Raw genomic sequence first — 27246 nt, forward strand, 5'->3', positions numbered from 1 at the left:
TCTCGAAGTGGGAGACCGGAGGAGAGCGCAGACGTTCCGGTGCCACTCTCGGACCCGCCAGCTTTTCCAAACTTCTAGAGGAGCCTGAGCGCCCTCTCCGTCCGGCGCTGGGAGGCAGCCAGCAGTTCTGGGACCGCGCCGGGGCGGGTGGTCCTCGCCTCGCAGCTGGGGAAGAGCTAGCCTTGTACGCGCAGGTGCCCCGAAGGAGCCCAGGCCGCGCAGCACCTGGCGCCCAGACCCTGGAGCTCCTCGGTCCCCATCAGGTCAGACCCACAAGGAGGCCCCAGAGCCGAACGAGGTGTCCGCAGCGCCACGCCCTTGGGCGCCACCCTGCAGGCGTGGGCGGGCCCTGGACTGTCCCCTCTGGAGGCGGCGCGCGGGGGTGGGGGATCCAGAAGTAATGAGATGCTAATGAGGTTTGAATTAGGCCCCGGCGGCGCCTCGCGCCCCTCGTAGAAGCCCACACTCCGCGAGACTCCAGGCGCACGCTGTGCGCCGCCCAGCATCCCCGACCGATCTCGGCGCTTCCGCCCCCACCCCGCCCTTCCACCGGCACCGACTGGGTTGCCTGCCCAGCAGGAAGCGGCCCCCTTCCGGCCTCGGAGCAGCGGGTAAGTTGTCCTGCGGAGCCGGCTGTGCGCCCTGCGGCCGGGTGGGGAGAGGTGGAGCGCTTCCGGGGAAATGCGGCTGCGGGCGCTCGGGAACCACGCCTGGCAGGTAGGGCCGGTCTTCCCCAAGCCCAGCCCTACTCAGCCGGCCTCCGGACTTTGCCGTCCGGAGTGTCGGGGACCCCCACTGTTGTCGTCCGCGGTCCAGCTCCCTCTTCATCCTTTCAGACCGCTCCACCCCTCGTACAGCCTTTGTCCTGGCGTTTCCAGGCCGGGTCGCCCCTTTCTCCCCCTTTGCCGAAGTTTTCCTCCTCCACCCTCCACCCTAGAAAGAGCTTTGCCCTTCCGTCTTAAGATTCCGTCTGCCTTCGTCTGGGCAACCCGCGGCGGGAGGCTTTTATCTCCTGTCTCGTCTAGGCAGGCTGGGAACCGAGGGGCAGCAGGAGGGCGGAGGGGACTGAGCCCCAGGGACCTGCCCCTACTGCTGCCACTCACCCTCCCTAACACTGCCGTGGACACTGGCCTCCTTCATACCCTCTGATCCTTTACGGGCCCCGGGTGAGAAACTCCCTCGGGCACTCCTCAACTAGCGTGGGAGGGGGCGACAAAGCGAGACCTTGTCTCCAGAGATTCCTAGGAGAGTGTTCCCGGGCGCACAAGGGGCGGGGCGGGATGGGGTCCATCTGGGAGGGGGGAACCTGGGCGGAGCGAACCCGGCTGCGGTAGACCCCCCAGCCCTCCCCACGGCCCCCTGGAGCAGGGCAAGTTCACAGGGGAAGTGTTTTGACCACAGTGCGTCAGAAATAGACCCAGGTCTCGGTTGCCCAGTCAGTTGCAACATCTTGCTGCTGCTTGTTGAGGTAGTTTGGCGGTGGGAAGTGGAACCCACGCGGACAGAGGCTGTTTCTCTGTTAGGAGGCAAGTACGAGTGCTGAGAAAAACTTTGCCCTTGCCAGGAGACACTTCCCATACCCAGCGTAGTACCGTGGCCATCGAGGGGCACCCAGCACAGGACGCGTTGGGGGAGGGGGCCGGATATGTGCGCAGCAACTGGGGTTATGGGTATGAGATCTGTCCCTGCGTTGCACGCAAAGGCTGACCTGCCCTCTCCACATCTAAGAAATCCCCCCACGCCCTGATTCCAAGGCCTAAGGAAGGCGGGCTAAGAATTCCTACCCCCACGGCTGGGAGATCCCTTGACAGGGAGGCTGAGCTGGAGGCTCCCCTCGTGTCCCGTGTGCCCTCTGTGCCCAAGACTAGTGTTTTCACTTCCAAATTTGGCACATTCACTTGGAGTGAACGGAACAGCAGCTATGTCTGGAGCAGATGCTGGCAGGGGAGTGGGCTGGGAGGGAGGAGCAGAGCCAATCACGGGTGAATCCCGAGCTCCCTGGGGATACCAGCCTGCTCTCTTCGCCTCCCCTTCCGTTTTATTTCTTCTGTTATCCAGCCTCTTCCTCTTCTTTTTCCACCTCTCCAGCCACTCGCCTCTGCCCAGCTGCTGCTTTCCCCGGGAGCCCCAGAGAGGCCTCCATGGCTTCACCCACGTCCACCAACCCAGCGCATGCCCACTTTGAGAGTTTCCTGCAGGCCCAGCTGTGCCAGGATGTGCTGAGCAGCTTCCAGGAGCTATGTGGGGCCCTGGGGCTGGAGCCTGGTGGGGGGCTGCCCCAGTACCACAAAATCAAGGACCAGCTCAACTACTGGAGCGCCAAGTCACTGTGGACCAAGCTGGACAAGCGAGCCAGCCAGCCTGTCTACCAGCAGGGCCGGGCCTGCACCAACACCAAGGTGGATACCCGATGCCTGGGATGGGGTGTGGAGAATGGGGGGAGCCAGAGGAGGGACAGGATGCCATGCCCTCACTGCCCTGTGTGTTCACAGTGCCTGGTGGTGGGTGCCGGACCTTGCGGGCTACGGGCCGCTGTAGAGCTGGCACTGCTGGGGGCTCGTGTGGTGCTGGTGGAAAAGCGCACCAAGTTCTCGCGCCACAACGTGCTTCACCTCTGGCCCTTCACCATCCACGACCTGCGGGCACTCGGTGCTAAGAAGTTCTACGGGCGCTTCTGCACCGGGACCCTGGACCACATCAGTGAGTTCCACCAGGTGGCCTGGAGGGGCGGGTGAGCCTGGGCCTAGAGGCAGGCCAGTAGGGAGCTGCTGAGCCAGCCAAGAGTCAAAGTGGACAAGATCCATATCAGCCAGGTGACCTAGAAGACTCATGTCCCCCATCTGTAAAGTGGGCTTCTGGGCAGACTGATCTCTAAGACCTTTTCCAGTCTGACCAGGCACACGCTGGTACATGGAGAGGTTGTGCTGCCCTGGGGTCCCTGTTCCTAGTGTCCTCTCCCTTCCAGGCATCCGGCAGCTCCAGCTGCTTCTGCTGAAGGTGGCATTGCTGCTGGGGGTGGAAATTCATTGGGGTGTCACTTTCACTGGTCTCCAGCCCCCTCCTAGAAAGGGTAAGTATTTCTGTGCTCCCTGGAATCTCCCCTCCCCGCTCCATCAAGAACCGGAATCTCCCCGCCCCACCCATCTGAAAAAGGGTGGGCCAGGAGACTCCTTTTTTTTTTTGAAGCAGAGTCTTACTCTGTCGCCCACACTGGAGTGCAGTGGCAGGATCTCAGCTCACTTCAACTCTGCCACCCAGTTTCAAGCGATTCTCCTGCCTCAGCCTCCCAAGTAGCTGGGATTACAGGCATGGACAACCACGCCCAGCTAATTTTTGTATTTTTTAGTAGAGACGGGGTTTTGCCATGTTGGCCAGGCTGGTCTCAAACTCCTGACCTCAAGTGATCCGCCCGCCTCGGTGTCTCCCAAAGTGCTGGGATTACTGGTGTGAGCCACCATGCCCAGTCAGGAGTCTCCTTTTCTAATAGTGTGGCCTTGGGCAAGCCACTCTGAGGCTCAGGTTGAGTTTTTGCAAAACAGGAATAACATTTCTTTCCTTACCTGCCTTCCATGGCTGCTGTGAAGGTGTAATCTGATAGATAATTTATCATTGCTTTCTAAACCAGAGTCCTTTGCACATTTGTTTTGATGATTTCACTGGCTTGTCCTGAGAATATAGGGGCTTTTACAACTTCTACACTTCTGTGCCTCTCATACCCCCTGCCCCAGGGAGTGGCTGGCGTGCCCAGCTCCAACCCAACCCCCCTGCCCAGCTGGCCAACTATGAATTTGACGTCCTTATCTCGGCTGCAGGAGGTAAATTTGTCCCTGAAGGTGAGTGATCACTTCCCTCCAAGAAGCCAGCATCTTGGGCACCTCCTGGGCCTTTTTAGGCTGTTATAACCCCTCCTCCTGTCATTGTTCCCCTATCACTACCTCTAGGCTTCAAGGTTCGAGAAATGCGAGGTAAACTGGCCATTGGCATCACAGCCAACTTTGTGAACGGACGCACCGTGGAGGAGACACAGGTGCCGGAGATCAGCGGTGTAGCCAGGATCTACAACCAGAGCTTCTTCCAGAGTCTGCTCAAAGCCACAGGTCAGGGACCGTCTTGCTAAATTTCCCCTCCTCCTGCCTCACTGTGGCCTGGCTCCTGCCTCTCCCTTCCAAACCTGTCCTCAGTGCAAGGAATCCTACACTTTTCCGTTTCGTGGTCTCAGCAGCAAAGGAGAAGGAACCTGTCCCCTCAGTGATTAAGCAGGCACAGCCCTAGTTGACCACCCAGCATGAAAAGTCCTGGAATCTCTCACAGATTAACCTGTGTGTGGGAGTTTTGCTTTATGCTCCTTTATGATTAAATATAAAAATGATACAAATTAAAGACAAAAATGGTACTTCAAGAAGATGCCTATGTTTACTTTGGCTTTGCACTGCCGTGTGACCAGGCGGTGCAGGTCTCCCAAATGTCCCCACCCCAACAAGCTTCCCTCTTTGCTCTAAGTCCTCAGGCCTCCTGGGTCTGGGACAGATGGTCCTTTGTGTCATCAGGACTTGAGGGGTTCTATGCGTGGAGCACTCACTGCCGTTTAAGCTGGGATCCCAGCTCAGAGGGTCAGGCCATGCATAATCAGGAGACATATCTCCTGTCCCCTGCCCTGTACCCCCAGGCATTGATCTGGAGAACATCGTGTACTACAAAGATGATACCCACTACTTTGTGATGACAGCCAAGAAGCAGTGCCTGCTGCGGCTGGGGGTACTGCGCCAGGTGAGGCCCAGTCCTGGCAAGGAATGGCTGGGTGGTGAGCCCCAGGAGGCAGAGGCTAGTCTTGGACACAGTTGACACCTGGGTGTGGGGACCCTGTACTTTCCTGCCTTTGTCCTGGCATTAAGTCCACCTCTAAAAGTTCTTCTCCGAGGCGTGGTGGCTCACGCCTGTAATCCCAGCACTTTGGGAGGCCAAGGCGGGTGGATCACCTGAGGTCAGTAGTTCAAGACCAGCCTGAAAAACAAGGTGAAACCCCATCTCTACTAAAAATACAAAAATTAGCCAGTTTTGGTGGTGGGCACCTGTAATCCCAGCTACTCTGGAGGCTGAGGCAGGAGAATTGCTTGAACCTGGGAGGCGGAGTTTGCAGTGAGCAAAGATCATGCCATTGCACTCCATTCTGGGTAATGGAGTGGAACTCTGTCTGAAAAAAAAAAAGTCTCCCCTGGGATTTACAAGGCAACAGGAATCATATTCTGGGCTAAATACCTTATACCAACCACAACATGTCAGCTCCATGAGGGCAGGCATTTTTGTCTCTTTGTCTGTTTCTTTCTTTTTTCTTGTTTTGAGACAAGAGTTTCGCTCTTGTTACCCAGGCTGGAGTGCAATGGCGCGATCTCGGCTCACCGCAACCTCCGCCCTCTGTGTTCAGGCAATTCTCCTGCCTCAGCCTCCTGAGTAGCTGGGATTACAGGCATGCGCCATCATGCCCAGCTAATTTTTTGTATTTTTAGTAGAGACGGGGTTTCACCATGTTGACCAGGATGGTCTCGATCTCTTGACCTCGTGATCCACCCGCCTCGGCCTCCCAAAGTGCTGGGATTACAGGTGTGAGCCACCGCGCCCAGCCCTCTTTGTCTGTTTCTTGCTGCTAACTCCCAATACCTGGAACGGTGCCAGATATATAGTAAGCACTCAGTATGTATCTGTTGAATGAATGAACTAGTTGAGTGCCTACCATGTGCTAGGTACTGTGTTGAGAGTTAAATTTGCATTCTCTCATCTCATTCTCATGAGTACCCTGATAAATTAGGCATGTCTCTGAGTGATAGAAAAACCAAAGCTCTTGAATTTGTGGCAAGTATATGACAGTAATGATATGGGCAGAGCAGACACCCAGCAGCAGGGTGAGTGCTGAGGAAAGGGCTGTGAGAAGTCCAGGCCGCTGGAATTCTAGTTCCAGCTCAGCCTTCAACTCTATGTCGTCTAGGGCAGCCCCTTCTTCTCTGGGCCCAGTATGTGCACCTTCTGCACTCAAATGGGCAGCACTGGCCCACTGACCCTCCCCTCAAAGGTCTCTGCGGTTCTGCTCTGTTGACCATTCAGGACTGGCCGGACACCGATCGGCTGCTGGGCAATGCCAATATCGTGCCTGAGGCTCTGCAGCGCTTTGCCAGGGCAGCTGCTGACTTTGCCACCCATGGCAAGCTCGGGAAACTAGAGTTTGCCCAGGATGCCCATGGGCAGCCTGATGTCTCTGCCTTTGACTTCACGAGCATGATGCGGGCAGAGAGTTCTGCTCGCGTGCAAGAGAAGCATGGTGCCCGCCTGTTGCTGGGACTGGTGGGGGACTGCCTGGTGGAGGTGAGGGATTCAGGAGACACAAGGGTTTCGTGGTTAGGGGAGGGAGCTTCCCAGTAGGGGGGAGGGGATAAAAAAGGTTTGCCTGTGGAGGGGAAACTAAGGGAAAGCTAAGGGCCTCCCGGTGTGGGGACAGCCCCCTCTGCTGTGACCTTGGTGGGTATCTGGGCTTGGGATGCTCCTGTTGGATTCTCCCTGAGCTGCTTCCTGTTCCCTGCAGCCCTTCTGGCCCCTGGGCACTGGAGTGGCACGAGGCTTCCTGGCAGCCTTTGATGCAGCCTGGATGGTGAAGCGGTGGGCAGAGGGCGCTGAGTGCCTAGAGGTGCTGGCTGAGCGGTGAGACCTGAGTTGACAGGGTGTGAGTGGGGCAGGACATGTGACAAGGCTCAGAAAGAGGGGCAGGGGTGCTGGGTGAATAGATGGAGGCATAGGCAGAAGAGAAGAAAAGGCCTGGCAGTTCCTGAGGGGTGGGTGCTGACAGGTGCCCTCCCATTCATGCCCCTGCCCCTTACCCTCACTCCCTCAGTGAGAGCCTGTACCAGCTTCTGTCACAGACATCCCCAGAAAACATGCATCGCAATGTGGCCCAGTATGGGCTGGACCCAGCCACCCGCTACCCCAACCTGAACCTCCGGGCAGTGACCCCCAATCAGGTCAGACCCCCGGCATCCCCACCAGGCTTCCCAAGCCAACCCCCTTCCCCCAGGTCAGGCCCTCCCTGCCCAGTCACCACCCTTTGGGGTCAGTCCTACCCCCTGCAGGCCCTTACCCCTAGACCGAGGGGCTGGGTGGCCAGCCTGCCTCGACACCTGAGCTGGGCTGCCTTAGGTACGAGACCTATACGACGTGCTAGCCAAGGAGCCTGTGCAGAGGAACGGCGACAAGACAGATGCAGGGATGCCAACCACCGGTGAGCAGGCCTTCCTCCCGGGGTAACCAAAATATGTACCACCCATTGAGGTCCAGGTGGACCCGCACAGCAGCTGCAGCCTCAGGGCAGGAGCAGTGTGCCGGAGCACTCATTGTTGGCTGGTGGGTTGGCCGGGGGCCTGCTGGAGGAACAGAGAGGCAGCAGTGTGCAGGCAGCAGCTGACTGCCGGTCTGAGCGGAAGCGCTTCAGTGTTTTAACCTCCACTACAGCTGCAGCAGTGCCTCCCCTCCCCCAGTTTACAGTCTTCAGCCCACTATGTGGCCAGCTGCGATTTCACTTTATTCACTCCTCTACTTTATTCCAAAAAGAGATTATAAAAAAGAACAAAAACAATTGGGATGAAGGAGGGCTGCTGACAGTGAGCTTTAGGCTGGTGCCCCAGTAAAGGTGGGTCCCTGATTCCTTTCCTACACAACCCCCATACCCGGCAGCTGGGCTCCCTGTGTGCCAGGGATGGGGCAGAGGGGGCCTTGGGCACAGCACAGCCTTCTCTCCTAGGGTCAGCAGGCACCCAGGAGGAGCTGCTACGCTGGTGCCAGGAGCAGACAGCTGGGTACCCAGGAGTCCACGTCACCGATTTGTCTTCCTCCTGGGCTGACGGGCTAGCTCTGTGTGCTCTGGTGCACCGGCTGCAGCCTGGCCTGCTGTGAGTCCCTGGAAGACCCGCCTCTCATGATCTCCATGTAGGAGTTAGCACATCCTGTTGATTCCTAGAGAGAGTATTCTTCCCTACACCTGCCGACAGTCTCGTGAGACTCTAATGCATTCAGATAGGGGAGACTTTGTGAATGGCACAGGCCCTCAAAGTCAGAAGCAGCATCACTGCGTTGGGCGCTGGGTAGCAGAGACTACATACCTACCTTCATGCCTTCTTGTACCCCAGCTGCTGCTTGCTGGCCCTCCCCTCCTGCTGGCCCTCCTCCCCTCAGTGGGGCTAGGTTTTTGTCTCTAGTTGGCTTTTCTCCCTGACACCCTACAGGGAACCCTCAGAGCTGCAGGGGCTGGAGGCTCTGGAAGCAACTGCTTGGGCGATAAAGATGGCAGAGCATGAGCTGGGCATCACACCGGTGGTGTCTGCACAGGCCGTGGTGGCAGGGAGCGACCCACTGGGTCTCATTGCCTACCTCAGCCACTTCCACAGTGCCTTCAAGAGCACGCCCCACAGGCCAAGTAACCTGGAGGGAAGGCGGGCAGGACATGGGGGATGGGGAGGTGGGGGGATGGGGAAGTGTGTGTAGCAGAAAGAGAGAAGGCGCCCTCTGAGGGCCAGCCTAGGAGAGGTGTCCTTCAGGGTTGGAGAGTGCTGTGTGTTCTGGGGTACAGCATTGGCACCCCCATGCACACTGATGCCCTGGCTCTCCCCACAGGCCCTGTCAGCCAGGCCTCCCCAGGGACCTCCAGTGCTATATTATTCCTTGGCAAACTTCAGAGGACCCTGCAGCGATCCCGGGCCAAGGTGGAGAGTCTAGGCGGGGTTGGAGCTGGGCAGGGGTACCCAGTGGAGATCCTGGGGTGATGGTGAGGACATTCAGAAAGTAGGGAGGACAGGGGAGCTCAAAACATCACACCCAGAGCTGTTAGGACTTCTTGCAGGAAAATGCGGAGGATGTTGGTGGCAAGAAGCTGCGCTTGGAGGTAAATTCAGGCAGGGGCGGGTCAGTCTCCTACCCCGGGGTTTTATCCCTTTTTCCGGTTCTGTCTTCCCTCTCTCCCATCCCCCCATGTCTTGCTTCCCACCCCAGGTCCTATAACCCCCTGATCCAGCCTCCCTGCCTAGTCTCACTCCCCTTCCCTTCAGCCCCTCCTATTCATCTGTACACGTCCCCTCCCAGCTGGCCCTGCCCCTCTATCCTCCCGGCCTAAGCACTTACCTCCTTAGATGGAGGCTGAGACCCCAAGCACTGAGGCACCACCTGACTCAGAGCCTGGTGTACCCCTGACACCTCCATCCCAACACCACGAGGTGAGAGCCAGGGCCTCGTGTGCAGGCAGAGGCCTGGGGAGGGCAGGGCAGGGGTGTTTCATGAGAGGGAAAGAACCTTGCAGCTGGCCTTGGCTCCCCCTGACCCCATGTCCTTAGGGGTCCATGCAGGCCGGTGCTGAGGACCTGTGTGCACTTTGTGGGGAACATCTCTATGTCCTGGAACGCGTCTATGTCGATGGCCATTTCTTCCACCGGAGCTGCTTCCGCTGCCATACCTGTGAAGCCACGCTGTGGCCAGGTGGCTACGGGCAGCACCCAGGAGATGGTGAGTGGGCCTGAGAGACCTCCAGAGAGACTTTGGGCCTGGCCCTGCCTGGGGGACAAAGAGTCTGAGGTAGAGGGGCACAGAGTGAAAACAGGCTGAAGATGGCACTTTCTTCTCCTGAGCTCAGGGTCTTCTCTGTCCCCTCCAAAGCTCCAGATGTGTGGTTCTAAGAACAGGAGGCTGGCAGAAATTCACCTGCAAATCTGTCTTGTTTTCCCCACCTTCCTTTGTAAACTTGTTTCCTGTCTGGGTGCCGGGCTGCCCACACCAGATGCCTCCTCCCTTCTCCATTCTTTCCAGGACATTTCTTCTACTGCCTCCAGCACCTGCCCCAGCCAGACCACGAGGAGGAAGGCAGTGACGGAGGCCCCGAGAGCCCGGTAAAAATTGCGAAGGCGTGTGTGTGTGTGTGTGTGCCGGGGCAGGGGGAGAGGAGAGTGCCTTGCTGGGGGTAACTGAATGTCTTCCTCTACTAGGATGCAAGCTCTGTGAAGGCGGGGATGCCTGTCTGCTTACACTTCTTGCTCTCTCAAGTATCTAGAACACAGCCGGGCACTGTAAACGGTGTTAAGCGAATGAATGCCAAGGCTCACCTTTGCTCCAAAGGGGTGTCCTCCTCCTACCCTGGCAGGTCACTGACCGCACCACATGGTGGTTTTTCCAGGAGCTCCCCACACCAAGTGAGAACAGCATGCCCCCAGGCCTCTCAACTCCCACAGCCTCACAGGAGGGGGCCAGTCCCGTTCCAGGTCTCAGTCAGCCCAGCCGCCGGCGGATCCGCCTCTCCAGCCTGGAACGCCAGCGGCTGTCCTCCCTTAACATTGCCCCTGACTCGGAAATGGAGCCTCCACCCAAGCCCCCCCGCAGCTGCTCCGCCTTGGCCCGCCAGGCCCTGGAGAGCAGCTTTGTGGGTTGGGGCGTGCCAGTCCAGAGCCCTCAAGGTAACTGCCATTCCCACAGATGTGCTGACCCAGGGTGGGAGCACTGGCTTCCTGCAGAGGAATTCTGGGGAAGACAGAGGGAGGTTGTGGGGATCCCAGGCCATGGCAGCCTCTCCTCTGCTCCATTCTTCTCAGTTCCTCCCATGCCCCCCACATACATTAAAGTCTTTACCAGACTCGCAGGCTTCCGTCACCACCATGCTCTTTGTTGCCTGACTGGCGCAGGTGCTGGAGGCAGTCGAACTTCTTAGTTCTTCTTCTTCGCAGTTCTTGTGGCCATGGAGAAGGAGGAAGAAGAGTGTCCCTCCTCCAGTGAAGAGGAAGTGGAAGAAGAAGATGTGTCTTTGGACTCAGATGTGGAGGTGAGTGGGCCAGCATGCATCCATGAAACGCGCTCCAGCCCACCACAGGAGAAACCTGCACCGCGCTCCGTCCTCTGCACCTTCTCTTGGAACGTCTTCTCACTCTAGGCCTCCACCTTTTCTACCAAGCTTCCCCACTCTCAGTGCGGGTTCTTGTCTGCCTTTCCAAACAGCACTCCTATCCACCTTGGGGCCCAGGCCCTATCCCTGACTGCCTGACCCTCCCATAGGCCCTGCTGACCTTGGCCAAGACCTCAGGCAACATGAATAACTACCCAACGTGGCGTCGGACTCTGCTGCGCCGCGTGAAGGAGGAGCAGATGAAGAGGTTCCGCAAGGCCCAGGTGCCCAGGGGTTCCCAAAGTTCTGATGGGGTCAGAGTTCTGAGACTGAGATCAGAGCTCCTTCAGCGCTCCGTGCTGGAGCAACCCAGAGACTCCTGGGTATCCTGTCTTGTACTCCTCAGGCCATCCAACGGCGACTACATGAGATCGAGGCTGCCCTGAGAGAGCTGGAGGCTGAGGGTGTGAAGCTGGAGCTGGCCCTGAGGCGCCAGAGCAGTGAGTGACAAGCTAGGACACCCCTCTGCCTCCTGGCACTGTGTTCAGCCAGGCTCCAGCCCATAGTCCCAATGGCTGCACCACACAGCTAACACATACCTGTAACCCCAATCTCCTGTCATCCCTGAGCCTATGACTTCTGTGGCGCTGGCTGGAAGCCTCCTGACCACCCCACCCATCTTCCTTCTTATTAGGTTCCCCAGAAGAGCAAAAGGTACTATGGGTAGGACAGCTGCTACAGCTCGTTGAGAAGAAAAACAGCCTGGTGGCTGAGGAGGCCGAGCTCATGATCACGTAAGGGGAAGGGGATGGTGACGGTGGCCCATGGGCCAGGCTCCAGCCCCTCGGGCACCCTAGAGAGCTCTGCTTCTACAATCCTTGACCTCCACAGGGTACAGGATTTGAACCTGGAGGAGAAACAGTGGCAGCTGGACCAGGAGCTACGAAGCTACATGAACCGGGAAGGTAGGTGGGATGTGGGGAGAGGCAGATGCATCCCAGGGCTATGTCGCACAAGCCTTGTGATCTCAGATACTGACCAAGCAGCATGGTCCTCTAGTCTGTGTACCTCTGAGATAATTCAGGAGGAAGCCAGAGGAGGGGACTCCAAAGCCCCCTTCTCCTTTCAGTTCAATCAGAGCTGCACAGTTGGCTTTTACACAAGATCTCCTTCAAAAAACTGCTGCTGCTTAGTAGTGCTAGAAAAGCACTGGTGTTGGCAACCCTCCTAATTTTGCCACTTAGGAAACAAAGCCCGGGTTGTAGAAATCACATAGAGGCCGGACCTGGTGGCTCACACCTGTAATCGCAGCACTTTGGGAAGCCGAGATGGGTGGATCATGAGGTCAAGAGATCAAGACCATCCTGGCCAACATAGTGAAACCCCATCTCTACTAAAATATAAAAATTAGCTGGGTGTGGTGGCACGCATCTGTAGTCCCAGCTACTTGGGAGGCTGAGGCAGGAGAATTGCTTGAACCAGGGAGGCGGGGGTTGCAGTGAGCCGAGATCACGCCATTGCACTCCAGCCTGGTGCCTGGCGCCTGGCGACCGAGTGAGACTCTATCTCAAAAAAAAAAAAAGAAAAGAAATCACATAGGCTGGGATTAGGTTGTGGCTCTCCTGCCTCCCTGCCCAGTTCCCTGTTCTTTAAGCTTTGTCTCCTCCTTTCAGAAACCCTAAAGACAGCTGCTGATCGGCAGGCCGAGGACCAGGTCCTGAGGAAGCTAGTGGATGTGATCAACCAGAGAGATGCCCTCATCCGCCTCCAGGAGGATCGCAGGCTCAGTGAGCTGGCCTTGGGGACAGGGGCCCAGGGCTAGAAGAGGGTGGGCTGTCTGCCTTCATTCCCACAAGGGAAACACCTCACCCCTACACAGTGCCACCCCTGTTCATCTGGGCTGCCTGGCAGAGAGCCTTGCTGTTTATAATTAAAATGTTTCTGCCACAAACAGGGCTCACATTGCCTGCAGGTGGGAGGTGCGGGCGTATGTGGGGACAGCAGATGTGTAGGAGCCTTCAGGTCTGTAGTGTAACAGTCACACTGACCCCTGGCTCCCACCATTGCCTCTACAAGGAAAAAGGCAGAGCCACTAAGTGCCAAGCTTTATTGTTCTTTATTGTTCCGCTCCTGCTGCCCCAGGAGTAGGGCTGGCTGAGGTTCTGGGCCCAGGCCCTGGGCCTCCCTTGCCCTTCCGAGCACATGCTGGAGCTCAGCCTGGGCCTTATATAAGCCATTGGCCTCCTGCACATGGAAAAGGTAGAATGCACCTGCCCACAGCACCAGTCCTACACTGGGGGTCCAGAGCAGTATGGCAGCTTCCCTGGCCCCTCCTCCAGCCACCAGGACACACAGCAATGCCAGGAGAAGCAGCCCCAGGCCAATCACATAGCTAGCGAAGGCGGCCCACCAGCGAGCCTGAGCCATGCCCAGACCCAGCTCCGTCCAGGCCTCCCTTAGCACACTCATCAAGGGCAACCTCTCTGCTGGTCCTAGAACAGGGCAGGGCAGTAGGGCAGGAAAGAGTCAGAGTGGAAGGGCTGCTTCAAGTGGGGGAAGGGCCACGGGAAAGGGTGGGGGTGACTCACCGTGGGTAGAGCCAGGGTTCTGCTGTGGGGGGCTTTGCCTCACACACAGAGTAGCCATCAGGGCTTCATGATCAGAGAGGGGGGTGCCACTGTGAGGGTCGTAGCCTGTAGTGGTTTCAAGACTCTTACAGCAGATGTAAAACCCAGAAACTGCCTAGGAAAAGTAAGGGCCAGAGAGAAGCTTATATATGAGGGCTTCTTCCCAGAGAACCAGCTCCTGGCTTCCCCACTTTCCAACCATCAGTAGTCCAAGACTAGACTAGCTGAGCAAAGGATCTACATAGGCTGGTGGTAGACAGAGACACACAGCAGATGAAGGCATGTTGAGGGAGGAGCCTGGCCTTGTAAAGCACGTAGTCAATACGGATGCCAAAGGGAAACGGCTTCAGCTCCCGCTGGTTGACGTAGCAGTTCTTGGGCACCATTGTGCTGCCTTCTTCAGAACCCTAAGGGAATCGGTAGCTCATGGTAGGATGTAGGGGAAGGAGGAGGGAGAGAAGCTGGAGATATGGGTGGGGAAAGAACAGGTAAATCCTCACCTTGAAGTCCTGAGTCTCAAGGTAGGCATCACGAAGCCCTATCCACTCCTTCAGCAGGCAGCAGCCCAGGTCTTCTGGGTGCATGTTGAGGTCTCCACACAACAGAACCATGTCTGCCTTCTTGGATGTGTGGCTGGGGGAACCAGGCTGGTGAGGCAGGAGTTCTTCCCTCACCAGCTCTTCCCTGTGAGTGAGGCCTTGTTCGCCCTGAACCCCCTGGGTCCCATCCCACTTCCCCTTTCAAGCTCAGGCTCACACACTGGATGAACTGGGCCAGTTCCCAAGCTTGGGCCACACGATGTGCTAGGTAGATGTCCTTTCGTCGATTGTATTCGGCATGGAGCTGAGCAAGATAGAAGAGATCACAGCAGGTAAGAGTGAGGGTCCCAGGAGTATGTCTGAATCAAGCCTGTATCTGACACTTGGCAGAGTGTTTGGTGTAGAATGGATACACCTTGCCCAATGCTTCCTTATAAGAAGATCTTGCTCCCACACCTCACCCCCAGGCATTAGAGCTAGAGGAGTACCATCTCTGTGTCCCAGGACGGGGCTGCATGTCCCAGCCCTAGGCACTGCCAGCTTCACTCACATGGGTCACATAGGCGTTAAGCACCACGCCGCTTAGATGGAGCACCAGCAGCCCCACAGCCTTTCCACTGAACCAGTCACCGTGATGGATCTGCAGGCAGGAGGAAGTAGAAACTCAGGGCACCGCCACCCCCTTTCTGCCCATCCCCTGCAGCTCTCTCTCAGAAGGCTGCCTCCTGTATCTTGTATTACTGGAGGTGGGGAAGGGAGGTGGAAGAGGTCAGAGGTCTGGCTTACCATGTAGGGGTAGCCATTGAGAGTGTAGACGTGCTGGGTTAGCTCCTGGATTGGGTGTTTGGAGAAGACACAGAGGCCACTGCCAATGATTCCGCTGAAAGCCAAGCCCTGCTTAATAACCAGAAAAACAGGGAGAGACACCCAGCCCTCTTCCCCTCCCTTGTCTTCCAGCTCTGATCAGCTATTTTTTCTTTCTCTACTGCTGGGACTAGCCCTAGAACAAAGGCAACAACCTTGGGAGGAGTATAGGGCAGCCAGATAACAAAGCTGAAATGGGCTTAAGTCATAGGACCTTCTTGGTTCACCCTTCTCTCACATCCAGAGGGAGAGGAGGCTGGAGGACAGAGTGTAGGATGCAGGCAGGATAGGGAAAGGCTGGCAGAGCCAAGAGCCTCCTGGGCTGAGAACAGGCTTCAGGCCAGTGGGCTTCTCACCTGCGGAAGTGGTGTGCAGCTGGGTAGGTAGGCGACAGCTTCTGTCTCAGGTACTGGAAGTCCTGCTCACTCCACACCTGAGGGAAGGGATGAGGATGCCTTCTTGGCCTTTCCCCAGAGGGACTGTCTGCCCCCAGGTGCTCTCCTCCCAGCCTGGGTTCTGCGCGGTGCTGCACAACCTCACCTCCTCCAGTAGAGCCAGGTCGAAGCTCTCCTTGTTCAGAAAGTCTCCCAGGCGCTTCATGCGGTCGGCCCGGTGTTTGCTCAAGTAGGGAATGCCCCTAAGGAAGGAAAGAGCGGGGCAGGGGAGGTGACTGCTGGGACCACGGGGGCTGGGGCCTGATGCAGACTTTGGAGGTTCGGGTTCCCCCTACACCCTGAGATCGTGGGGTGGGATGGAGCCGTGGACGGGCAGTGAGGAAGGCTGCATGGGTGCGAGCCGAAGGGGCCCCCAGACCGCACTCCGCGGACGCGCTCACCAGCAGTTGAGGTTGAAAATCCGCAGTCGCAGGGAGAAGTTGGGCTTCATGGCGAGGGCGCTGCAGGGGCGCGAGGCGGCTCGAGCTCCCCGGTGACGGCCGCCGGCTCCTCCTCCCCGGGCTGTTCCTTCCTCGCGGGCGGCGCGCACAGGTGGGCACCAAGCCCGCGCGGCTTAGGCCCCCGCGTTCCCCCAGCAACCGGCCTGCTCGTCCGGATCCGGTCGGCCGCCAACCCAGAAAGGCGATCCGCTGCAGAAATCCGGGCGCCCAGGCTCGGCGAGGGCCGCGCGCGAGGACCCTGGGTGTCCCGAGAGCGCCCCCGGGCTGGCGGCTGCCGGTTCCTTTTCCGCCGAGCTCGTCCCCGGCAGCAGCCCGCGCGCCGGCCGCCCAGCAACAGGCGCAAAGTTGAGGAAAGGCCCAGCCGCCACCGGCCGCCCTCGACCCCGCCCCTGGCCCCCTCGGCCCCGCCCCCTGTGAACGGCGGGGGCGAGGCCGCGCAGTTGCCTGAACGACGCGCAGTGTTTGGGCTCCCGGGGCGTCCCCGCGCGCGGCCATGGGAAGTCCGCAGCCCTGCCGGCCCCAGCACGCCCGGTGCGGCTCGCCCCCGCTACCCGAGCGGCCGCTGCAGGTGAAGGTGGTGGGGCTCTTCAGCTGCCCCAACTTTCAGATTGCGAAGAGCGCTGCTGAGGTAACCGCAGAGAAACCTCCGTTGCGGGCGGTCCTCCCAGCTCCCCGCTCTCGGCCCCGAGGACTGCGGGCGCAGCGCCTCCTCGAGGCGGCGGTGGTAAAGGTTTCGCGGGCGGAGGAAGGGGCTGGCGTGTCCGGGCTGGGAGGGCTCCGTCTGGAGGACCAGGAGGAGAGTGTGGGGGGCAAGTTAGGGTCCGGGGGCTGGCGTTCGACTTCGCGACCTTTAAAGGGAAAACCGAGCGAAGGAAGGGCTCTGAACCGTGCTGGGAAATAAGGTAATCCCCTCCAACACACACGCACATATCCACAGATTTTATTCCACGTCAATTTTTTATTGAATTATAGATTATAAAATTTATGGAAAAATGATTACTGTGTAACTAGCTGAGTTTACAGCCCCCCTCCTTCCCCAAGCGATTTTTGTAAACTGTTCCTTCGGGGAAGAATTCTCTGAATTCTCTAGAGCCGTTACTGCATTCCAGTTGAACTAGATGCTTCACGGATTTCTTAATAAATGGTTCACAAGTGCTTTGGAAAACCGTTTCTTTGTAAACACTCAGAACGGTATTAAAGGAAAAGCACTTGAGGAAACTGGAAGAATTTGGCCAGATCAGTCATGCTGCAGCACACTTGCAACCTGAAATGCAGCAGAAATGTAGAAATGTATGAAATGTCAGAATGTAGAATTCAGCCCTTCTTATAGGGTTTGCTCCAGAGATGCTGCCCCTGCCAAGCTTCTCACCAAACCTCAGCTTAACCCCACGACCATGCCTTAATTAATGTTTGTAACTCCCGAAATACCCAGCTCGATACTTGACAACGAAATGTTCCCAAATATAAGACATTTTGGGCGTGGTGACTCGCGCCTGTAATCCCAGCACTTTGGGAGGCAGAGGCGGAGTTCGAGACCAGCTTGGCCAACATGGTGAAACCCTGTCTCGACTAAAAATACAAAAAAATCAGCCGGATATGGTGGCGGGCATTTGTAATCCCGGCTGCTCAGGAGTCTGAGGCACAAGAATGGCTTGAACCCGGTGGGCGCAGGTTGCAGTGAGCTGAGATCATGCCATCGCACTCCAGTCTGGGTGACAGAGCCAGACAGACCCTGTCTCAAAATAAATAAATAAATAATAAAAAGAAAACAAGTGATCAGAAGTCTGTGAAAATAATACATGGATCATCAAAAGTAGAAATTGTGGTCTGTGTTGCTTGGGCAGGTGGGATCAGCAACCTTTTATTACCAAAGTTAATGACCATAAAGTTAATTACAAACTTAATGTATTTAATGAGTTTCAGAGACTTTTTTTCTCGTTCTTCCTTGCTTTTTTCCTGAAGGCACATATTTTCTTTGACGACTCCACATTGTAATGAAAATGTTGGCGAGTTTTTTTCTGTAAAGTCCAGGCAGTAAATATATTAGGCCTTCTGGGCAATAGGGTCTCAGTCACACCTATTTAGCTTTGTCATGTGTTGCAAAAGCAGACACAGGCGTAGAAATGAATGACAGCATTCCAGTAAAACTTTATTATGGACACCGAATTTAACTTGTATATAATTTTCACATAACATGAAATACAATTATTTTGATTTTTAAAAACTGTTTACAAATCTAAAAATTATTCCTCTCCAGCCCCTGCTGTAGAAGACTAGGTTGAGAAAACAATATCTTTATTATCTTAATAATGTCAATTTTCCCTTTCTTAATCTCTTACCTACTGTAGTTATATTCCAATATGAAAATTCAACTAGTTCTTTCTTTTTTCTTTTTTTCTTTTTTTTTTTTTTTGGTAGGGGGGGGTCTTACTATGTTGCCTAGGCTGGTCTTGAACTCCTGGACTCAAGCAATCCTCCTGCCTCCACTTCCGGAAGTACTGGGATTATAGGTGTGGGCCACGATGTCCAACGTCTAGTTCTGTCTTAATAAAGAATATCCGAAAATGTTCTTAACCTGATCATTTATGAGCAATCCCACGTGCCTGATTAATTGACAGAGATTTAGATTTGTGTTGAGTGTTCCCTCACAAAGAAATAATAAATGTCTTAGATGATGGATATACTAATGATAAGTATACATTATATGTATTGAGACATCACTACCCCATAAATATGTACACAAAAGATAGATTTGTAGAGAGTAAGAATATTGTATACATTTTAATTTGAATGTAGTCCATTCTATAAAAAATACTAAATTATTAAAAAGACATGATGTGTTTCATTTGAAAACTGTTGGATTTATAGTTTATTCTAGATTGTTAGAAATAGCAGTCAACCTGCAGTATAGTATTGCCTCAAACTGAGAACAGACACTGGAACTGAGAAAGAGGACATGTCACCTATTGCTTGAGGACAAGAGGAAATGGCCTGATTGTCATTGCCCTCTTCCTGAGGGTTCCCAAAGTGGAACCTGGTTTTCTTCCCTTGGAATACTCACCCCTGATGACATATGAATGGGTCATCAAAAGTAGAAATTGTGGTCCGTGTTGCTTGGGCAGATGGGATCAGCAACCTTTTATTACCCAAGTTAATGGCCATAAAGTTGATTACAAACTTAATGTATTCACATCCTGGTTTTCTCCCCTTGGAATACTCACCCCTGATGACGTATGCCAGGCCAGCACCCTTTTTTGAACCAGACAGGGCCTCCAAGCACTATCCCCAGCAGGGAAGGTGCCACCTGCAATGGCTGTTGCTTTTCCTGTTGGTCCATCTACTTCCCAGACCCACTCAGAAAAGGGGCCTGTTAATGCCTCACCTGCCTTCTGTTGCTTTAGAGGGAGACAAAGTATAATTAACATCAGGTACCAAGCCTGGAGTGCTAACCAGTAAGAATTTTTTCTGATTCCTACACACAATCTATGTCAAACTAAAACATAATCAGTATCTAAACCTAAACTGGTTTTGTGTTTACTTCACTTTTTCCTAAGAGGTATAACCACAACAGTTTCTTTTGGTCATTCCCCATACATCAGTGAATTAAAGCAAGAACATTTATTTATTTATTTATTTTAGTTATATGTAAAGTATCTATAGATCCACTGAGGTTTAGCAAGAGTTTAACTTAGGGAAAAACTAGTCCTAAGAGAAGACAGCAGATCACAAAGCTATTGGCGTTAACCCATTTATTTATTTCTTTGTTTATTCGGTTGCTATGTGTAGATTGGCTACTATGTGCCAGAGGTTGTGGCAGGTGGAAATATAGGAAGACTAAGACATAGTTTTTTTTTTTTTTTTTTTTTTTTTGATAAAGAGTCTCACTATGTTGTGCTCAGGCTGGAGTGCAGTGGCATAATCTCAGCTCACTGCAACCTCTGCCTCCTGAGTTCAAGTGGTTCTCTTGCCTCAGCCTCCCGAGTAGCTGGTATTACAGGCACACACCTACCATGCCCGACTAATTTTTTGTGTTTTTAGTAGAGACAGGGTTTTTGCCACATTGGCCAGGCTGGTCTTGAACTCCCAACCTCAGGTGATCCACCTACCTCAGCTTCCCAAAGTGCTGGGATTACAGGCGTGAGCCACCGCACTGAGCCTCTAAGACATAGTTCTTGGCTTCAAGGCACTTATACATATAAGCTCCCTGGCCTAGGGAGCAACTTGGAGGGAAGCACAAGGGCCTCTGAGAATGAACAAGGAATATCCCAGTCAGACTGCATGGCCTGAGTGTGTGTTGTATAAAACTTCTGGAAACTCTGTAAAAATTGGGAGATATGATTTTGACTTTAAAAGAGAACTAACTCTAAAATAATTCTATTTTGAAACCCAGAATCTGAAGAATAATCATCCATCCAAATTTGAAGATCCTATATTAGTTCCTCTTCAAGAATTTGCATGGCATCAATATCTACAGGAGAAAAAAAGGGTAAAGGATATTTGGGGTGTCGGGGATATAGGCAACAAGCCAAGTTTTGCCTGAATTATTTATGCATGGTTTTAGAAAAACTGAAAGAGTAATTTTAGTGTAGCTAGATTTTATTTCTCTAAATTATATACTTTTCCTAAATTATATTATTTACCAAGCTGGGTTTTTTGTTTTTGAGACAGGGTCTCACCCTGTTACCCAGGCTGGAGTGCAGTGGAGCAATCTTGACTCACTGCAGCCTCAACCTCCTGGATTCAAGCAAGCCTCCTGCCTCAGCCCCCTAAGTAGCTGGGATTATAGGTACACACCACAATGCCAGCTAATTTTGTACTTTTTTTTATTTTTGTACTTTTTTTAAGAGATGGGGTTTTACCATGTTGCCCAAGCTAGTCTCAAACTCCTGAGCTCAAGCAATTCCCCCACCTTGGGCTCCCACAGTGCTGGGATTACAAGCATTGAGTCACTACGCCCGGCTACCAAGCTGTTTTTTTGTTTTTTTTTTTAAGTACAACATTTACAGGATTTTCCTTTGGAAAGCATGAGATAAAAGTAAGATCGATGGTGCCATTTACCGCTGAGGATGGTTAGTTACCCTGTCTCCCTGCACATCACTTATACTTCCTCTCATATCCTGGCACTCAGGTTAACATGGCCTGGTCCTCTTGGTCCTTAAACTCTGGAAAGTGTTGACAGTATACATCACAGAGACAGCTAGGGGCTTCTGTGGGACTGTTGCCTGGGGAAGCTCTGATGACAGGCAGTGAGCTCCCGGAGGGCAACCCTGTCCTAGTTGAAGCTTCTTTCTCTGCCTTCTCCCTTCTATCTGTACCCTCAGAGAACTCCACACCTTAGGGCCAGCAGAGCTTGTCCAGGGATGATAGGTCTCCCCTTGGTTGACAATGTGATCAGTTGATAGTGCTGCCTAGAGCGTGTGATAAGTAGGATACTAAGGTGGCATCCTGGCTTAGCAATATCTTATGTTGCGGAGGGTGGGATGCTTGTCACCCCTGGCCTAGCTGGCCTAGTCTTGTAGACAGTACCAGTCCTAGTTTCCCTGCCCACCTTATCTCCGCCATGGCTAATGAAACCTCATTTCCTTTGACCACAGCAGTTTCGGTTGTTCTGTGCTGGATTGCACAAGGATGTCCCATGATCCTGTGATTAAGTATCATGGAGGTAATGCGGCTTTATGAGGCCACTTCACTCTCTGTTCAGTCACATGAATGGTGCAAGACTGAATAAAAATACCATTGGTTAAGATTAGCATGTTTATAACCTTAAAACATTTGCATTGGAATTTAGATAGAACCAAACACTTATAATGATGCTTATTATATGATAGATACTATTCCAGACAAACATAAACACACACACACATAGACACACCTATTCTTTTTTTCTTTTTTTTTTTTTGGTAGAAACAGGGTCTCACTGTTTTGCCCAGGTTGGTCTCAAACTTCTGGCTTCAAACAACCCTCCTGCCTTGGCCTCCCAAAGTGTTGGGATTACAGGCATGAGCCACTGCACCCAGCTTATATACATAAATTTTAATTTTTCCAACAACTTGGGTGTCCAATGGTCCTGGTTTGCCTGGGACTGAGGAGTTTCCAAGAACGTGGGAATTTCAGTGCCAAAAGTAGGATAGTCCTAGGCAGAACTGAACTGTGGGTCACTGTAACATAAAACAATACTTTTTTTTATTCTTTTTTTTTTTTTTTTTTTTTACAAGGCCAGGCACAGTTCAAGACCAGCCTGGGCAACATTTTATTCTTAATAATCAAACTTATTATGTGGCCTACCAGTGTCATGCTCTCCACCCACAGGAAAGCTATGATCTCATGGTTTGTGGTTTGTACCCACTCCTCTTTTACATTCCCACCAGACTCTAGGAAATTGGTGTGGATTCTATTCCCCAGTTTCCCTCCCCTTTCAGCCTGGGTTCCCTCAAAATGTTTTGTGTTCTCTTCCTCCTGCCTTTCTCATGGGTCTTGATGGAGGCTTTCTAGTTCCTCATTGCTGCTGCTTTCCACCTGTGATATCCTCCCTTTCTTCTTCCTCTCCCCCTCCTCCTCTGGCTGTTTGTCACCTTAACCTTTTCTTCCTTCTCAGGGCAGTTTCTTGTCCTTCATCAATGTAAGCATTGTGTCTTGGGTCTTAGGTAGTGCTTCCTAGCACATTTGTTCTCTCTGAATCAACTCATGAGGTTCAACTGGCCTTAGGCTTCAGCAAAATGTAGTGTCACCCTAAGGGGATGACTTCAGGGCCATTGGGAAGGTCTCTCTGCTCCAAACAAGGCAGCTCATACTCTTAGTGCTGAAGGCCCTAGAAGCCTTCAGGTCCATGCTGTTCACTTGAGGCAAGCAAGCATGCCTCCCTACATGTAGAGGAGACAGAGCAAGGCATTTACATCTTTAGCCTCCAAATAAAATGTACTTTCTACTGCATTTCTCCCAACAAGCTAGCTAAAATAGCCACAATAATTTTTTTTTTTCTCCTGTTTAGAAAGCTTTGGGTCCCAGCCAGGTGCAGTGTCTCACATCTGTAATCCCAGCACTTTGGGAGGCCGAGACAGGTGATCCACTGAGGTCAGAAATTTGAGACCAGCCTGGCCAACATGGTGAAACCCCGTCTCTACTAAAAATACAAAAATAGCTGGGCATGGTGGAGGGCGCCTATAATCCCAGCTACTTGGGAGGCTGAGGCAGGAGAATCACTTGAACCCAGGAGGTGGAGGTTTCAGTGAGCTGAGATCACACCATTGCACTTTAGCTTGAGTGACAAAGCAAGACTCTGTCTCAAAAAAAAAGAAAGAAAAGAAAGTTTTGGGTCCTGTAAAATATGATCTCACTGATAAACACTCCAGGAAGTATTGACCCATAGGGTCTATCAGTGATTTATAGTTCAGCATAAACAAGTTTCTTACCTGTCTAGAAGCAGGTTTTGATAGGGCATAGGAAGCAAGTGATAGGATATTAAATCTCCTCAGAGAGGAAAATGAAGCAAGTGGACAAGTTGAATGTAAATTGTTCCCCAAACTAGTATTTCTCCAAGTGCAGTCTCTAGAACAGCAGCACTAGCCCTTCCTAAGAGGTTGTTGGAAATACATGTTCTGGCTGGTTACAGTAGCTCAAACACTTTGGGAGATTGAGGCAGGAGGATCTTGAGCCCAGGAATTCAGGACCAGCCCAGGCAATATAGTGAGACCCCCATCTCCAAAAAATGAAAAAATAAGTAAGTGCAAATACTCAGGCCCCTTCCTAGAATCAGAATATGCAGGGAGTGGGAGAGGGAACTCAGATTCAGTGATTCTCATTGCCCACTAAAGTTTGAGCATGGCTGTTCCAAATTATTCATGGTTTGCCTGGCTGACTCTGGGTAATAATAAACCAGATCTTAGAGGGGTTGTCCCTCAAACCCACTGGAGATTTAGAAGGTTGTGTTAATGAAAACACTAACATACTGCATTTTGAGGGGCTGGAAACACAGTACTGAGGAAGGTGAGTTTTCTTCCCCACTGCCCCTGATTGTGCCCCAGAAATCCCTATTGACTCTTGTAAGTCATTTCCTAACCCTATCCCCCACCCCATGCAAAAAACATTTTCCCAATCCTCTGCATTGAAACCCATGTCTTACCTGGAAACCCTAACCTTTCCAGGTATGCACACAGTAAAATGTGCTTTAGACATGAAGACAGAGACTGAATTTTGTTTGCAAGTTAATATACAAGTATGCCAGGCTCATGATGATTTTTATTACCAGATTACCATTTATCTTCTATTAATGTGTTGACCTAAAAGGAAAAAGCTGAAACAAAATTAAGATAGAGTGCTTATTTGGGCCAAGGTTGAGGACTGCAGCCCGGGACACACCTCCAGGTTGCCTTGGGGAGTGCTCCAGAGAACAAAATAGAGGCTCAAGTGTTTAAAGAAAAAAGAATGAATCAGAAGAGCAGGCGACTACAAAAGCTGTTGATCAGGAACTGTCACTGATTTACAGAAGTAACATTGGTTAGTGATTGACTGTACGTTGTTGAACTATAGGGTTGATGGCATGTTGTGGCTGTTTGGTGTCAGTCTAGAGCCCACGTAGTGAGTGGAGGTAATTATTTAGCTCAAGGTGGAGTGAGACGTAACTGCTGTTGCATTTTAAATGCCTTTCTGGGCATGATAATTTAAAGGGGCTGGCATTCCTCAGATACATTGTTTTTTCATTTGTAACATTTTTATGATTACTTTTTAGATCCTTTGCTTTTAGTGATGTCAGATTCTTAAAAAATGTTCTTAAATTCTGAGAGAGAAATTCTAAAGGACAATAAAAATGTATTTTTAAAAGATTCAATCCAAGAGTTGACAAATTCAGACCTAGAGTTGACCCCAAGCTCTGGCTTCTGAGTTCAGCAAGTTTCCCCACTTCTTACATTTTTTTTTTGTCCTTTTCCCTTACAGGAACTGAAAAATGAAACCTGGGAATATTCTTCCTCCGTGATATCTTTTGTTAATGATCAGCTCCTGGGCGATGCATTGGATCTGCAGAAATGGGCCCACGAGGTGTGGGATATAGTTGATGTTAAACCCTCTGCACTTTATGACGCACTCGCTGAGGATTTTTCCACTAAATTCTTAAGAGACACCAAGGCAAGTTACGCTAATTTTTAAAGAAAAATCATGGAATCTTTGACCCTTTATATTGATTCAGCATTAATTATTGGTATCCTAACGAAGGAGATTATAAAAAAGTAGGAGACTAAGTTTAAAGTCTAGTTCCAGTTCCAATTGCAAAAGGTTATCATATAGTGGTATGTAAAGCAAGTGTATCTCACAGCATGTGGGCTGCACAGGGAGATCATCTCTGGGCAAACATTTCTTCTCCCCATTAGAGATGCATATGCACGAATTACCCATTTTAAAATATAAAGACTGTCCCCTCAGAGAAGGTCAAACCTATCATCCATTCATCTTGAGTACAAAATATTTAAATTAAGACTGTCCAATATCTAGGCAAGAGCTAAGAGAATGGCAAGTGGATTGAAGAAAGGTGACATGTTAGAGCACGAACACATAGTTGGCAAGAGCAAGCCCAGACAGGCTGTGCCAGTGGGGAGGTTTCTAGTGGCAGAGGATAGTCATGAAGCATAAGGTCCAGAGGTGAGAGACAGGTATCAGGATGTGATGGCGATAGGGTTGGAGGGACTTTGCAGTTCTGCTCGGAAACCTTGTTGTAGCAATGACTGCATCATGCAGAAAATCATTTCATGCCCATGGCGGCCTGTGCCCACAGTGACTCGGTGATCTGAGCTGTGCAAAGGCAAAGGCCTTGTCTCATTCATCCTTGTCGAAGCACTGCTCAGACCTGAAACGTAATAGGTGCTCAGTGAATGTTTGATTGAAAAAAATAGTGCACTTTGAAAATTCTAGAAACTCTGGGATGCGGGGAGGAATTTAATGTTCAAATGGTTAATTCCCACAGAGTCAGGAGTGTAGCAGTACATGCTCTGGGAATGGCAGGGGGACAGCAAGGAGGTCACAATTGGTGGGGAATGAAGCTGGGAAAATGAGTTTCAGTCAAGATTGTTGGTGCCAGCATTACCAAGCTCCTTTGATTGACTGAAGGAGAAAAGGTGTGTATTGAAAGGATACTGGTTATCTCACAATTGACAGGAAAGCTGGACAGCAGCTTTGGAAAACAGGCAGGAATCAACGAGGCCTGGCAGCAGGAAGACATGGCCAGAGTCACACTGCAGGGATGTGTGGCCAGGGAACTGGCACAGCACTGCTGGCCCTTGTCCACACCACCTCCTTCACCGAGATTAACTGTTCAACACTCCAGTGTCTGCATCATCACTCCCTAGAGACCTAAGCTCAGGCAGGAGCACCTAGCTGGCAAGCCTAGGTCATATTCCCAAAACCTGGTGCTCTCAGCATGGGGAGAGGGAGAATCTGGCCCCTTTAGGATCTAGTGAAGGCAGTGGGACCCTGCAAGGAGTTCCCGAGATAGGAAGGGTATTCAGATTTTAATAAGGCAAAAAAAAAATCCAATAGATCCTAACAAAAGTTGGAGGCCAAATTATGATTTATTGTGCATCTGAACAGAGGAGTTAGATTTTATCCAGAAGAAAATTGAACCAACCAAGCTTTCCATAAAGAGTATGATGTAATCCTCTTTGCTCTTTGTTGTTGTTGTTGTTGAGACAGAGTCTTGCTGTGTTGCCCAGGCTAGAGTGCAGTGGTGCAAGCTCAGCTCACTGCAACTTCTGCCTCCCGGGTTCACGCGATTCTTCTGCCTCAGCCTCTGGAGTAGATGGGACTACAGGCACCAGCCACTACGCCCAGCTAATTTTTGTATTTTTAGTAGAGACAGGGCTCCACCATATTGGCCAGGCTGGTCTTGAACTCCTGACCTCGTGATCCGCCCGCCTCGGCCTCCCAAAGTGCTAGGATTGTAGCGTGAGCCACCATACCCAGCCCTCTTTGCTCTTTTGGAAAAATGTTTAGGTCTGTGCAGAAGTAGGCTGGAGTAGGGGAGAGTTTGGCAGCAGGGAATTGGAAAGCAGCTATAGCAGCATGAGCTAGACATAATGAAAGCCTGAAATAATTTGAGGCAGTGAGGATAGAGGACCTTGATTCCAGAGACAATCCTTAGATTTTTTTTTTTTTTTTTTGCACAGAGGGTGGGCTTTTCTTACTAAATAAAACCCAGGGATTTGTTTACTTCTGGTTAGAACCATATGGTAGACAAATATGCTTGCCTGTTTGGCTGCTAGTTGACTGGGACATTACCTTGTGTTACAGTCATTTGAACTCTTATATTGGCGTTTTCAGAACTGTCTACTCTGGACTACCTCATAAAGATAATATCTTAATGCACAGGGAAGTTTAATGGTGTCTGGATGGACAGTAAGTCCATTTCCTGAGTCAACCATGATTACCAATATATCGTCTTTA

General features: G+C 52.1%; 3 protein-coding genes across 13 annotated transcripts in view; 2 read left to right on the top strand and 1 right to left on the bottom strand.

Moving 5' to 3' along the window:
* Nucleotides 1–550: 550 nt before the first annotated feature.
* On the top strand, nt 551–12845 carry MICAL1 (microtubule associated monooxygenase, calponin and LIM domain containing 1). 5 transcript variants are annotated; one of them, XM_012438385.2, is made up of 25 exons: nt 551–611; nt 2089–2399; nt 2493–2700; nt 2966–3070; nt 3729–3833; nt 3942–4097; nt 4667–4767; nt 6097–6354; nt 6572–6687; nt 6878–7004; nt 7180–7261; nt 7781–7928; nt 8262–8452; nt 8650–8738; nt 8876–8917; nt 9162–9245; nt 9363–9531; nt 9832–9911; nt 10196–10472; nt 10740–10834; nt 11065–11178; nt 11301–11394; nt 11589–11688; nt 11786–11859; nt 12568–12845. In XM_012438385.2, the coding sequence occupies exons 2-25, from the start codon at nt 2142–2144 to the stop codon at nt 12714–12716; spliced, it is 3222 nt and encodes a 1073-aa protein (XP_012293808.2). In that variant the 5' UTR covers nt 551–611; nt 2089–2141; the 3' UTR covers nt 12717–12845. The 5 variants fall into 5 exon arrangements, with proteins under 5 accessions (XP_012293808.2, XP_012293806.2, XP_012293803.2 ...); XM_012438383.2 differs by lacking the exon at nt 551–611 and adding an exon at nt 650–717; XM_012438380.3 differs by lacking the exon at nt 551–611 and adding an exon at nt 650–717 and having other exon boundaries at nt 6097–6333.
* Nucleotides 12846–12995: 150 nt separating this feature from the next.
* Nucleotides 12996–15845, bottom strand: SMPD2 (sphingomyelin phosphodiesterase 2). Its single transcript, XM_012438389.2, has 10 exons — nt 15760–15845; nt 15465–15561; nt 15281–15357; nt 14847–14940; nt 14611–14700; nt 14282–14364; nt 14022–14154; nt 13824–13928; nt 13483–13636; nt 12996–13386 (listed from the first exon to the last, which is right to left on the bottom strand). Exons 1-10 carry the CDS (start codon nt 15807–15809, stop codon nt 13001–13003), a joined length of 1269 nt encoding a protein of 422 aa, XP_012293812.2. The 5' UTR covers nt 15810–15845; the 3' UTR covers nt 12996–13000.
* A 467-nt stretch (nt 15846–16312) lies between these two features.
* PPIL6 (peptidylprolyl isomerase like 6) overlaps nt 16313–27246 on the top strand; it is a 52656-nt gene continuing 41722 nt past the window's right edge. For 5 of the 7 annotated variants that reach the window (XR_010336651.1, XM_064360789.1, XM_064360790.1 and 2 more), the window contains exons 1-3: nt 16313–16447; nt 20210–20305; nt 24751–24939. Coding sequence is in view for 6 of the 7 variants with exons in the window: in XM_064360789.1 (XP_064216859.1) it covers nt 16313–16447; nt 20210–20305; nt 24751–24939 (420 nt within the window). In the remaining variant the exon portion in view is untranslated. The remainder of the gene's footprint in view (nt 16448–20209; nt 20306–24750; nt 24940–27246) is intronic. The other 2 variants (XM_064360791.1, XM_064360793.1) reach the window with 1 other exon arrangement.

This window comes from Aotus nancymaae, unplaced genomic scaffold (assembly GCF_030222135.1).
Source record: "Aotus nancymaae isolate 86718 unplaced genomic scaffold, 86718_ANA_hifiasm-v0.15.2.pri h1tg000040l, whole genome shotgun sequence".
NCBI lineage: Eukaryota > Metazoa > Chordata > Mammalia > Primates > Aotidae > Aotus > Aotus nancymaae.

Coding starts and splice junctions, on each gene's coding strand:
- MICAL1 (XM_012438385.2), top strand. CDS start 2,142: ATGGCTTCACCCACGTCCACCAACCCAGCGCATGCCCACTTTGAGAGT. Junction 3,834..3,941: donor AGGTAAATTTGTCCCTGAAG/GTGAGTGATCAC, acceptor CACTACCTCTAG/GCTTCAAGGTTCGAGAAATG. Junction 10,835..11,064: donor CTTTGGACTCAGATGTGGAG/GTGAGTGGGCCA, acceptor ACCCTCCCATAG/GCCCTGCTGACCTTGGCCAA.
- SMPD2 (XM_012438389.2), bottom strand. CDS start 15,809: ATGAAGCCCAACTTCTCCCTGCGACTGCGGATTTTCAACCTCAACTGC. Junction 14,365..14,610: donor TTAACGCCTATGTGACCCAT/GTGAGTGAAGCT, acceptor TATCTTGCTCAG/CTCCATGCCGAATACAATCG. Junction 13,637..13,823: donor TTGACTACGTGCTTTACAAG/GCCAGGCTCCTC, acceptor TACTTTTCCTAG/GCAGTTTCTGGGTTTTACAT.